The 14,247-nt window shown below is 43.4% G+C and overlaps 1 protein-coding gene across 14 annotated transcripts in view; it reads left to right on the top strand.

Moving 5' to 3' along the window:
- Window positions 1–14,247, top strand: part of PTPRT (protein tyrosine phosphatase receptor type T) — a 1,118,479-nt gene that overhangs the window by 301,007 nt on the left and 803,225 nt on the right. For all 14 annotated transcript variants that reach the window (XM_017944806.3, XM_017944803.3, XM_017944801.3 and 11 more), the window contains exon 2: window positions 490–615. In XM_017944806.3, the coding sequence (XP_017800295.2) occupies window positions 490–615 (126 nt within the window). The remainder of the gene's footprint in view (window positions 1–489; window positions 616–14,247) is intronic.

The following is a 14,247-nucleotide window of genomic DNA, read 5'->3' as shown; positions in this document are numbered from 1 at the left end:
CTCTGTATCACAGGTGAGGAAACGGAGACGCTCAGGTACGAAGCATCTGGCCTGAACTCACGCAACCTTGTGAAGGTGATGGCTGTCTAGTTTTGCCAGACTCGGAAGTGAGTGCTCCTTCTGCTGCCTCACAGCCTCTCTCCGTGCTGCACAAAGCAATTACGGAGGCATGCCCCGGCATTCATTTTTCCTACTTAGAATAACACGCTGCTGTTTACTTTCTCAGGAAGGAAGATTAAAATCAATGTAACTAGCCTTATTAACTTTTCTAAATACGGGGGCCTGCAGATGCCAGTGCCTTTCCTGAGAGCACCAAAGCAAATATAAAAATCCAATTTGCTCGTCCATATATACATATATATATGTATATATAAAGAAAATCTCCAGAGTTTAAAATTCAAAGCTGTAAATGAAGAGCCGACGAGACAGAGGTAATGAACCAAGCCTCAGACACAGGAATGTATTTACCCCTATCTCTTTTGTCTGCAGGTGGCTGTTCCTTTGATGAGCACTACAGCAACTGTGGTTATAGTGTGGCTCTAGGGACCAATGGGTTCACCTGGGAGCAGATTAACACATGGGAGAAACCAATGCTGGACCAGGCGGTGCCCACAGGTATGAGATCCATCATGTTTGGGGCTGTAATGGGGATGGCTAGATTTTACCATGAATCATGGAGAGAAGAACTCACTTACACATTGAGTGCTCTGAGATGGCAATTGATAGCTCTGTAGGTAGTGAGTTCCCCACACTCAGAGGTGTTCAAGCCAAGGCTGAATGAATTCTTCAGGATTTGGTACTAGTCACATGTCACCTGGATTCAGCATTTCTTTTAGCTTTGAGATTCTAAGCTTTAGCTACAAGTAGGGTATCACTGGGTTTTGCTTAGGAGCCTGATGATAGTGGCATGTCAGGGAAAGAAAGAGCTTCTGAAGAATTTGAGGTCACTCCTTTTCTTCCAGGCCACATAGACATAGGTTGCATATAGGAAACTTCAACAGTCAGACTATTATAAGGTTGTATTTATTATTATTATTATATATTATATTGTTATCTATTATTATGTGTTATATTATTTACATATATTTTATATATTTAGGGAGACTTCTACAGTCAGATGATTATAAGTTTATATTATATATCACACATTATATTATGTACATTATGTAGTATATATATTTATATTTAGGGATACTTCCACAGATTTTTATAAGGCTATATTATAGTATAACATATTATATATTACTATATTATTATTATATATTATAAGGTTAACATCCTGACATTCTAACTATCAACATTTTATCCTTAACCGGTGGGCCTGAAGGCCTAGTGTGAATTCTTGATGGATACCTGCATGGGGCAGGCCTATGAGGTACACCTGATGTGTTTCAGGGGAAGTACCTGAAGGTGGTCTACTCAGAGAGAACACTTAGACTCCAAATGTGGGGTATACCTGCGTAAGGTGCACCTTGAAGAGGCTTACCTGGTGATAGAAGCCAGGAAGAGTTGCGACTCTGAGAAAGTGAAGCTCACTTCTCTGAATAATCACATATCCCGGCTACGGTTGTAAAGACAACTGCTTGTTGGGGAAGGGAGGCCATTTTCTACAGTTTCTCCCTGACCAAAGGCTCCCTCGCTTTAACCCACACCTGTCTTGGTTTTCACCAGTCCCCCAGGTGCTCCTTCTCAGTCTCCCCTGCCAGTGCACTCTGGCCATGGAGTATTAAGAGTTCTTTCAGGCTTACTTGGTGTTCTTTCCATGGCTGGCCTCAACCACTCCCATGGCCTCAGATACCACCTCTGTGCTGGTGATTCTGACATTTATGCCTCCAGCCTAGATGTCTCTTAGGAATTTTACACCTACACAGCCCACTGCCAGCTGCCGTGTCATCTTGGCTACCTCTGGAGAATGGGGTTTTCCAGGATGCCACTCAACTGGGAGCAAAGAAGCTGCTCAGAGATGCCCAGGTGAGGGTGAGGGTGTGGCCTCATTCACTTTGAGTCTGGCTGCAAAGCAGGAGGCACTGGATGGTTATGGATAGCTCCTATTAAGGGCATTAATTGTATAAATTTCTCCCAAGTGTTGTTACAAGCCTCAGGTATAATAAGGTTGGGCTGTGGTACAAAATTGAGCATTTTAGATCTGGTGGGACCTTATTTTGAATGAGCAAAGTCATCAACAGGTGTGCGCGTGTGCGTGCCTATTAGTAAGACAGTGTGGAACAACCTCTGTCGCCCAATCATGCTGACTTTATCAAAAGTACTGCCTGGTTTAGATGATAGAATCACCCATCCCATGAGGGATCCCAAGAATCCAAGACACCTCTGCTTAAACATATAACATCTGCTCTACTCTTCTGGCCCCTCTTTGTGTGTGAAATAAATCTGAATATTTACAGTGTGTATACATATTAATGTATACATGTATGTGTGTGTGTGTATGGGGGGGTGGTATATAGGTGTGTGTGCATACCTGAGTACTGGTGTAGGTATGTGTGTGTATGTGTATGGGGGTGTATTGGTGTATGTGTATATGCATGTCTATGGATGTGTGTGTGTGTGTGTGTGTGCATGGGGGTGTATATGTGTCTGCATATGGGAGTGTAAGGGTGTATGTATATGGATGTGCGTTTATGGAGGGTGTGTGTGTATGGGGGTGGTGTGTGTGTATGAGTGTATAGGCATGCTCAGTGTGTAATATGGGGGTGCTGCAGGTGTGTTGTGTTACATACTGTATATTAGAAGTGTGTGTGTATTAGTATATATGTGTAATACACATGTCTATGAGAGTGTGTATGTAGGAGTGTGTGTGTGTGTACATATATAGAATTATAAAGGTGTGTGTGTGGGTATGTGTGCATGCATATGGGTGTGTGTTTATGGGAGTGTATGGGTGTGTATGGGAGTGTATGGAGGTGTGGGTATGGGAATGTATGGGTGTGTGTGTATGGGAGTGTATGGGGGTGTGTGTATGGGGGTGTATGTGTGTGTGTATATGGAGGGTGTGTATGCATGTGTATGGGAGCATATGGGTGTGTGTGTATATATGTATATAAGAGATCTATTAATGTATAGAGAGTATACGTGTGTGGGGGATATGGGGTATTGTATGTGTGTGTGTGTGCATATGTGTGTGGATGTGTGTGTGTGTTCATATATGCTCTCTCTCCTCATCTTTAGTCCACTTAAAGCCCTGTAACATGTTGTAGGCTCTCCAAGCTCAACATCTCCAAAACCGAACTCTTGATTTACCCATTTCCCCTTCCCTGTCTACTCACTTTCCACTGTTCCTTGACTCCAGAAAGCTCACTTCACCCTACTGGTACTGATTCAGAAACCCAGGGGCCATGTTTCTCTTTGTTCTCTCTCTTACCTGCGTTTCCAGCCAATCACTTCACTCTGCCATTTTACTGCCTAAGTATATCTTGGGTCTGCCCAAGCCTCTCCATCTGTGCCACCACTGCCCTGGTGAACAGAGCCATTGTCTGTTTCCTGGGTCAGTGGAAAACTTTCTAACAGGCTCCTTGACTTAACTCTTTTGACTTTAATCCATTCTCCAAACAGATGTCCGAGAGATTATTCTAGAATATAAGCATATTCAGATTACTTCTTTTCTTTCTTGTCTCTATGCAACTTCTGTTTTAGGCCTTTCTGAGGCTTCTCATTGCTCCAGGAAAGACGAAAGCCCTGTTGTGGACTCCAAGGCTCTGAGGGCTGATCCTCCTTAAACCTCCAAATCATCATGATGCTCCACATCCCACTGTGCTCACTTTACACTGGCTTCTGCCAATTGCCAGAATGTTCTGACTCTCTCCTGCCTCGGGAACTCACATAAGATCGGCATCCTCCATGGAGCCTTTCCCCCACCCACTGTCTTGTGCGTCCTCCTCATGTCTCAGTCTGGGTCAGCTCTCTTTGTAATGGTTCCTAGTGCACCTTGCCCTTTTCCTTAGTACCACACATCACAGCAGGGGTTGTTCATCCAATGCATGTTTTACTCCCAGATGAGAAGTTCCATGTGAATGGGGACCATGAGAATCTTGTTCACAACTTTATCTTCAGTGTCTGATGCAGGACATCAGACATCCTATGTACTAAATTAGCAGTTTGTTGGATGGATGTGTGGATGGGCAAATAGTCTTTATTAGGTGTTTTTATTAACAAAGGAATGAAAGAAAAAAACATTATTAAAGGCCTTTAGGTGCTCTACTAACTGATCATGTATTTTCCTCTTTGTTACTATCCTTCCCATTTTACAGATCAGAAAAGCAAGTTCTAAGAAGCTGAGTAAAAGTGTGTCTTTTTGCTCATGCTACTCTCTGTCCCCAAAGACATGGCTTTTGCTTCTAATCTTAATTTTCTCAGCCCCTCATTACGGCAGAGTGTCATTTCATAAATATTGGATCATGCTAATACAATCTTCTGAGCTTTTCTAAATAGAGGCATTTGATAATGATCACTGAAATTATTCTGTCATGATGCGCCTGTGGATTTCAGCGGCTCTGTGTGCCACTTAGGCAGAGAGGCATGAAAGCGAATTTGGATTAGGTGAAACTGTTTGTTCTTCTTACGGGCAAAGGCTGAAATCTTGCTTTTCTTTCTGTAAAGCCAGCAGTTCTCCTCATCTTGGAAATCAAGTTTGAGTCTGTTTATTTAGATGTTCCACAGCTTTTTGCCCATCCCCTTTGTGTGACGAGCTCTGTGCTATACTTGGTCCCAGTAAATCAGTCCATGTCATTTTGGGACTGAACCCCGCTGATGACCTCCCCTGGCACATAGGATGAAATCTGAAATCCTTGCCATGGCCTATTAGATCCTGCATGATCCAGTGTCTTCTGTAGGCCCCTTTTCTTCTCCTCTTTCATACCTGGTGTGTGTTAGTTCCTCAGGTATGTCAGGTTTTTTCTTGGCGTAGGTCCTTTGCACATATTGTTCCTTGTTCCTTCTCATCAGAATTTGTTTTCTCAGTTCTTCACTTTGCTGATTTCTCTTTCATTCTTTCGTTCTCTCATTCTCTCTTTTTTTTTTTTTTTTTTGAGACAGAGTGTCGCTCTCTTGCCCAGGCTGGAGTGCTATGGCATTATCTCAGCTCACTGCAGCCTCCATCTCCCTGGTTCGATTGATTCTTATGCCTCAGACTCCCAAGTAGCTGAGACTACAGGCGCATGCCACCATGCCTGGCTAATTTTTGTATTTTTAGTGGAGATGGAGTTTTGCCATGTTGGCCAGGCTGGTCTCGAGCTCCTGACCTCAGGTGATCCTTCCGCCTCAGCCTCCCACAGTGCTGGGATTACAGGCATGAGCCACCTCATCTGGCGCTTTGCTGATTTCTTTACGTCTCAGCGCGCAGGACTCCTCAAGGCAACCTTCCCTTATCCGTCTGTCTAAAGACGGACTTCCTCCTTATTCTCACTCATAATGTCCTGTTCTTTGCTTTCAAAATCCTTATCATGGACATGTTCTCAGGTCAGTATATTCCAATCTTACACAACAGCTGAGTGATCCCAGGGTCTCAATTCTTCTGCCTCAGTTTCCACATCTTTATCTTGGGGACCCATCTGAGAGTTAAATGGAGGATGTCTGCATGAGTGTGAACAGTCTGCCTGGAGTGGGAGTTAGTCAGTGTTGGTTTTCCTAAGTGTTTTCTGGTTCTTGCAATCTCTGGGGCTGGAAGTCTAAGTCCACCTGAGACCTTGCCCCCACTTTGAGCTCACTGATGCTGCTTTACAAAGGCGAGCTGCTCAGTAGGTGTCTGCTGTGGGTCCTGACAGGCCAGAGAGGCTTTTTGAGTCCAGGATGCATTGCTGCATCGAGGGCTTAGACCTTTCCTCCAGCTCAGCTCTGTGAATTGAATGTTACGTACAACCACTGTTATTTGCCGTTGAAAGTAGTGGCGAAAACTGCAGCTACTTTTGCATCAACCTAAATACATGCTTTTCCTCATCTCTCTCCGTGGGAGAAGCTCTTGCACTAGCATTCCAAGCTTCAGACCTGGTTTCACCACCTTATCTTTACTGAGGCTGTCACAGAGGAGCAGGGGTTACTACACTCACTCACAAACCCTCTCTCTAGCTGTCTATCCTGCCTATGAAACTAAGTGCAGCTGCCACCAGTTCCTAGCTCTGCCTTCCCCATCTTTGGCATGGGTTTCCACAAGTCAGCCCTGAGGTACAGCCCTGAATTACAGCCCAGGGCCCAGCAGGAGGGTATCCTGGGGGCTGTGGATACCCTCAGCTGAGTGCTGGAGGTATCCTTTGGAAAGGGCTGAAGCTGGAAGTAGTGGGGCTTGGGTGGCTTGCTTCTATATCCTTCGAATATTTGTAGGACATTCTTTTAAGCATGAGGTGTGGATTAGGGTTGAATATCAGGCTGCAAAATCAGGCACATAAGAAATGCTCACTTATTTCTCTTCTTTACATAAACCTGAATCTGACCCTCAGTCCCCAGGGAGGTGAGACTACATTTTAGGCACTGTTGGAGCCCCCTCTTCCCTAGGGTTCTATGAGTTTCCTGGGGTGTGAGCAGACTGTCGTGATTTTCTCTGGGAAGCCCGCTGCTGCATTCCCTTTAGGTCTAGTGATTCTGCTGCTGCTTTCTCAGGCTAGGAGCCACTGACACAGCCCAGCCAGCCCAGGTATACCACCCACCAACCCCCCTGGGCCTGCCCCTCCTAAGGTACTGCCATGGAGCAGTGTGGCACCAGCAGATCCATACCTCCTACCTTCATAAAATGGGAGAACTTCTCTCCTCACCATCTTAGCCTTCTAAAGCACGCCCTTCTTGGCCCAGTCCTTCCAGACCCCAGCAGTCTCTGTTAAGTAAGTTTAGAGTTAGGAAAAAGCAAAGAAGAAAGGAAGGAAGCCTTGATTTCAAGCAGCTTCTTCTATTTTTCCTACACACATTTCTAGAGCAGAAAAACACAAAAAGCTTAATGTGTTTCCTGATTGGAAGGGGCAGGAGTTGCGAGAACACACACAGGTGACACACGTGCACACACACACACGTATACATTTCAACCAACTAGCGTGTCATGGAAGCAGCACCGTCTCCAGGGTGGTCCTGGCCTGTTCCTTCATGCCACGGGGCCTTTGCCTGTGGGTTCCTGCCTTGCTCTAACTGCTGATCTTTCTAAAGGGAGGGTTGAGGTCTGTTTTGGTTGAATGGTGTCTCCTAAAAAGATAAGTTGAAGTCCTAATCCCTGATATTTGTAAATGTGACACTTATTTGAAAGTAAGTCTTTATAGAAATGATCAAATTAAGATGAGGTCTTGCCAGTCATATTGGGTTCTAACCCAGTATGACTGGTAGAGGCAAAGACACACACACACATACGGAAGGAGGCCATGTGGAGGCGGCAGTGGAGATCGGGGCAATGCGGCCATAAGGCAAGGAATGCTGAGGCTTGTCAACAGACACCATATGACTTTCATTGGTCATATGAATGTCTGTTCATATGACGGAACCCGTCAGGCAAGGCAAGGACGGGTTCTTCCCTAGAGCCTTTGGAGACAACGTGGCCCTGCCAACATCCTGATGTTGGACTTCCGGCTTCCGGAACTGTGAGACAATAGGTTTCTGTTGTCTTAGGCTACCCAGTTCATGGTAATTTTTAATAGCAGTTCTTGGAAACTAAAACCAGGTCAGTTACACATAAGTACCCTGACCCCATCACCTACCCAGGTCACCTTTTCCGCACGAGCACTGTAAGTATTGGAAGCTTTGCTTTCTTCTGTTTTTTTTGTTTTGTTTTTTTGAGATGGAGTCTCGCTTGGTCGCCCAGGCTGGAGTGCAGTGGCAGGATCTTGGCTCACTGCAAGCTCCACCTCCCAGGTTCACGCCATTCTTCTGCCTCAGCTTTCCGAGTAGCTGGGACTACAGGCATCTGCCCCCATGCCCGGCTAATTTTTTGTATTTTTAGTAGAGACAGGGTTTCACCGTGTTAGCCAGGATGGTCTCAATCTCCTGACATCATGATCCACCCACCTCGGCCTCCCAAAGTGCTGGGATTACAGGCGTGAGCCACCGCACCCAGCCAGCTTTGCTTTCTTCTAAGGGACCTGGCATTTACTACTTGTCCACTCTAACCAAGAAATGGGATAGGCATCATCCTGTACAACATTTCGTCTAATGTCCCACCATCCCATGAGTTCAGAGATACTGTTGCTTATTTTTGAGAAAACAGAGTCCCAGAGAAGTGAAGCAACTGGTCCAAGGCCATGTGAGTTTTATGTGGCCGAGGAGTCAGGCTTAATGTCCAGGCTAGAGAAATAAATATTGCAGACATGGTACTGTCATCAACTAAGCATGTTTTAAAATTTTTTCTCCTTGCAGTCATGATTTATGATGGCAGAAATAATATGTATTCATTGTAGAGAAAATGCACAATAGAGATAACTATAAAGAATGAAATGAAAGTCATATGTTCACACAAACTCGTGGAAATATTTATTTTGCTATATAATGCTTTTTTCTTTAGCATTTTCCCATGTCATTAAATATTCCGTAAAAGCATGTTTTCTAAAGGTTTCATAGTTTCCCATTGCAATGAGTGTTCCACAATTTATTTCGTCACCCCGTACTGTTGCATATTTAAGTCCCTTCCAGTTACTCCTGAATCATGTTGCAGTGAGTATTCTTGTACATACATCTCTGTGCTCATCTCTAATAGAAGTAATCAAATTTGTTTTCATATGCATATATTTCTGTATTCCCTTATGTACCCAAAACAGAATGATTGTGTATTATCTTTGACATCTGGGGAAAGAATATCATCCACATGGCAAACATGTAGTCCTGGACGTTTGCCCATGACTTGATGGTTGGGAAAAGGCTTTGCAAATTCTGAAACACTGAACACAAGCCAGGCACTGGTGATGGTCCCCTGATTGCACCTTATTCTAGCTGTTAGCTTAGGTACCCCCGGGCTTTAGCAAGAATCATGTTGGAAATATTATCAAATAGAATGGTCCAAGTGCTGGTCAATCAAGGTGGACGCTAGTTAAAAAGCTGTGTGGGCTCCCTCGTGTTTATTGGATGAACTGCAAGCCTGTTCACGGGTCATAAACAGAGCTAGCTTAGGTTCTTGTAGGCAGGGACAACATTGTATTTATATTTGTAACCACAATGCTGGGGCTTAGTAGATAGCGGCAAATGTTTGTTAGATGAATTGCTCTTATTAATAATTGAACTTTCTCATGATGCGACCCTAGCATGTATCTCGAGCCTCAGTGCCCCCTCCTGCCCTTTTCTCTTTCCTTTCCCCTTCTGTGTAATCACACGAGAGCAGCCTTTGTGTTATTGTTTTGGGAGTCCAGTCTCCAACCCTGTTTCCTGATTTGGGGTATCTCTCATTGTGTTGAGTCTCGGTGGATTGTGTAGCTCGCTGAGAGATGAAGGTGCAAGCTGCTCATCATTTCCTGGCAGCCTAGGTGTGGCTGGATAGGTAACCTGGATAGGTAACCCAGGCCTTTTCATCTAGGAAGGATGGGCCAACAGCCAGAGGCTGGAGAATTGGGGTGTGCAGTAGTAGGGGTGGTGTCTGGCCATGGTGTTTGTGCTATGAGGTTGCTGAACTTCCTGCTTATTGGTCTACCAGAACTGCCTTTTTTTTCTGCTTATGTTTCAGGCCTGATCCTTCAGTTTTCTGTTCATTATGAGCTTCTCAATATTCTTCTAGAAACTTCATATTTTTAAAAGATACTCATAGTTAATATCTTTTGTTTCAACCACAAACCCTGCAGGTCACGCTGTTGTGCCTTTGTACGTGCTGATCCCCAAGGCTAGAGCACAGCTCCCCTTCCCCTTCCTCCTAAATCGAAACCCGGCACAAATGTCACCTCCTCCAGGAGGCCCTCCCTGACTCCCCTCACAACATTTACCTCGCTACTATGCTTCTGTAGCTGAGTTTATCGTATGTTGTCTCTGATTCCCCACTAGGCCTGTGAGCGGCTCCAGGGCATGGACTGCCTCTCACTGCTGAATTCCTTATGTCCTACACGGGGCCTGGAATAAGGAAGGTGGTTATTTAACAATAACTGAATTATTGTTAAAGTTGTTAGTGTTGGGAAAGTTGGGAGAAAGTGGTTTCAGGGGAACTCTCGAGGGGCTGCCACTTTCTTTGGCATTTTCATGGCACCTGGGGCATCTGTAGCTTTCCTATCTTGAGCCCGACTCTGAGCTTGATGAGGCTTTCGTCAGGATGGGCCACTTGGTCCCAAGCCTGATAGGTCTGGGTTCTTCTGCTCTGAAATTGGTCCCAGGATCCTTGGGGCAAATAAAGAGACACTGGAGATGACCCCTTCCTTTGCTGTGGGGCCTAGCACACTCTCACGAATGTGTGCCACTGCTTGTGACAGCTGTAAGAGACTCCTCTTGGGAAGATATGATCTGTTCTCAGATTGACCTACTCTTCCTTTAATGTGAGGCTTAAAATAAAATGATATGGAAGTATAGGGCTTTAAGTGTCCTTCATCACACCTGATATTATTATTGATTGATTTAAAGTTGTAAGTTCTTATGTTCCCATTTAGCCATTGTTGAGTCAGTACATTTTTCTTTCCTCTTTAATGACAAAATATTTTATATTTTTTCTTAAAAAATGCTGAGTTTGAACATATAAGTTATGTCTCTCCACCCTCATCACAGTTAGCCTAAATATCACCATTAACATATTGATGTGTTTTGAGAGAGAAAGGGAGAGAGTGAAGGAGGAGGGAGAGAGGGAAGGAGGAAGACAGAGAGTGTCTGTTTGTGGTAATAGTAACAGAGATTTGCTACTTATGTAGTGCTTAGTATGTGTCAGGTACTATCCTAACTGCTTTAACTATAGTAACTTATTTAATCTTGGCAACAGTCCTCTGATGTAGATGCTGTTATCTGCATTTTACAGATCAGGAAACTTAGGCACAGAAAGCTTGAATGACTTGCCCAGGTCATCGTTAGCATATGGAGGAGGCAGGACGTGCCCTCAGAAAGGGTCCAGGCTGTGCTCTGGACAGCTGCACGGTGGCTGCCTACAAGTGCAGACAATGAATAGAGTCATAGCTCCCAAGCCCTTCTGTCATCCATCTCTTTTTATGCCACTATATTCAGAGTTAGTTTTCACCATCCGAGGTTACATGATACTCTCCTGGGTGAATGTACCATGGTTTATTGAACTAACACCTAAGAGATGGAGGTAGGAGAAGAAAGAAACGCCAAAGTGCCTCCTGTGTGCCCAAATAAAAGACAAGATCTTTGTCTCCAAACAGCTCTGAGAAAAGTTCTTACAAAACATCTCATATTATGAGATGGTTTCTTGTGTACTCAGAGCTACAAAATTAATTGAAGAAACTACATTAGCCTGCAATGACCCCAATCAGTGCTAGTTTAGGATGTTTACAGGGATCACAGAATTGGTAGAAAAGGCAAGGAAATTGAACACAGGTTTAGTAATAATTCCGGAGGATATGACCAAGTAATGATGGATATTGGTGATGGTTATGAGCAAGTGTCCTAGCAATGGCTTTGAAAAGCAACATGATGTCCTTGTGGTGATCAGAATATACAGCTGCCGGATAAATGGGAAAACCAGTCTGTGCTAGTATCTACATAGATGCTTGCCTTGACACTCAGTTTTCTGCGACATCATACCTAGATTCAAAAAGTATTATATTCCAGATGGTGTAATGGGAAGCGAAAGTGATGGAGACTGGCATCATTCAACTTAAAAAGTGCTTCTTCTGATGGCCAACACTGGTGCATTTGACGAGATAGAATAAAGGGGTTCTCTGGGAGGTGGAGATTGCAGTGAACCGAGACTGCGCCATTGTACTCCAGCCTGGGCAACAAGAACAAAACTCCATCTCAAAAACAAAAACAAAAAAAAAAAAAAAAAGAAAGAAAAGAAAAGGGGTTCTGAAGTCTATGAGAATGGATAATAAACCACTATTTCTTTTAACCTAACATGTGTATACCACTTCCTGGACAGTGTTCTAAGGGCTTTACATGCTTTTACATCATTTAATACTTCAACAACACTGTGAGCTGGATGTTATTAGCACACCTGTTTTAAAGAGGAGGAAACTGAGGCCCAGAATGTCAACTCTGTCAAAAGTGAGTAGTAAATTGGAGGAGCTGAGATTTGAATTCAGGCCGTCTGGATGCAGAATCTGTGCCCTGAACCACTCTCTATTTTTGAATTAATATTTTATGAAACACGTGATTTTAAATATGTATGTGTAATTAAATTGTATATTCGATACCATAAGCGGACTTTTGCCTAATTCAATCATCTATACACTTAAAATTTTATTTATTAAAGTTGCCTGAAAACTTTTTTTGGAGGGAGGATGTCTTCTCACTGGAAAAATGGAAGAAATGCTTTACTTTTAGTGGAGGATTGATCCTGTCAGTTTGTTGAATTGTCTAAATCTGTCAGTGTCTACGTAAATGCAGATACAGTGAACCTGCATGTTGTTCGGAATAAATTCTTTGAAAAGGAACCATCATAAAAACAGTCTTGTGTAGGAGACACATTTAACAGGACCACAAAGATGATGTCCTTCAGGATTCCTCTGTTTCCTGCTGCTTCAACTTTAGCCACTCTCAGGGCAGCCTGAGAGGAAGACGTTGCTGAGAATCATCCTGATCATGGTGATGCTGGCTGGATGCTGATGCTGGGCGATGTCTTCATGGACCATTCAACCGATTGGGCTGCCACTGCAGGGGCTAGAGCTCCTCCAAGTGAACCTTTCTTTTTTAAATGTGTGATCTTTTTTTCTTTAGTGAGGAAATAGGTTTTCATTATGCTTTGAATACTGTAGTAATTTGAATTATAAATATGCATTCTAAGATATTTGGTAAGAAAATAGTTGTGTAGTATAAATGTAGTTTTTTTCCCCTAATTTAGTAAAAATAAGATGGCTGAGATGTCTCTAAAAACCAAAGTCCAACAATCTGGAATATTCAGTAATCCACTGAGGTCCCATTCGCAGTATTTAATCTGGTGGTCATTAGCCACACATGGCTACGGAGTACTGGAAATGGGGCTAGTCCTGTAAGTATAAAGTACACATCAGATTTCAAAAACTTACTATGAAAAATTCATGTAAAAACATCTCATTAATAATGTTTATGTTGATTGCATGTTGAAATGATTATATTTTAGAAGTATTGGGTTAGGTAAATTATTAAAATTAACCCATTTCTTTTTACTTTTTTAAATGTGCCTACTGGAAAATTTAAAATTGCATATGTGGCTCACATTATGTTTCTGTTGGTCAACACTGTTCTAGATTATCAGATTTTTATGACGTCACTTGTATTCCCACCGTCAGGGATGTCTCTTTTTGAGAACACTAACAGCTAGCATTTATGAAGCACTCATTCTGTGCCAGGTACTTTAAAGCCTTGTTTCCTTTATGGTTCACAAAACCCTATGCAGTGTAGGTACCATGTGTTTCCACTTTGTAGATGGAAAATTGAGGCCTGAAGAGATTAAGCAACTTGCCCTTCATCATAAAGGTTGGAAGTGTCAGGAAAGGGATTTGAACCAATGCAGCTCAACTCAGTGGCACCCACTGATGACTCCCAGGCATCCACCTTCTGCTACATGGACATAAGACTTCTGTCTCTGCCTTGCTGTGTTGACTTGAACCTCTGGACCTCAGTGTTCCTACCCAGGATTGGATGGAAACTTGTGATTTTAAATATGTATACCATATTAACAACAGAGCTACCTCAGGCCCCTCTAGCTCTGTTCTTCCTGTGGTTATTATTGTAGTTCTGTGTGGGCTGCAGGCACATGGTGGAGTTGGGTAGGCATTGTCTCTACTGCCAGGCCTTTGGTTAGCATGGCCTTCTGCCTAGTGGCTAAGGAAGCATCCCTGGGAACTCATCCCAGATCTGTCACTAACCTCAGACTTTGAGCTGCCTTTCTCTGGGCTTCCTACACCCACTTCTGTGAAATGGATCTAAAAATAAGGAGCCCTGGATTCTGTCCTAGCTCTGCCATTAACTTGCTCCGTGACCTTGGGCCACACATCATCCCTTCCTGGTCCTTATTGACCATTGTAAGATCAGAAGTCAATTTCTTCTGACTCTAGCATTCTTTGACTTGTAATTTATGAATCAAGAAGAAGGCATTTTTAAATACAGGAATTTAGTGATACATTTATAAAATCAAACATTGATGAAAACTCCTGTGGTCCTAACCCCTCCATTCATCTGTTTGTCAAGCAGGGCAACTGCTTCTGCTTCCTAGCA

The sequence above is a fragment of the Papio anubis genome, chromosome 16 (assembly GCF_008728515.1).
Source record: "Papio anubis isolate 15944 chromosome 16, Panubis1.0, whole genome shotgun sequence".
In the NCBI taxonomy this organism is placed as follows: Eukaryota; Metazoa; Chordata; class Mammalia; order Primates; family Cercopithecidae; genus Papio; species Papio anubis.
This window is presented reverse-complemented; position numbering and strand designations above follow the sequence as displayed.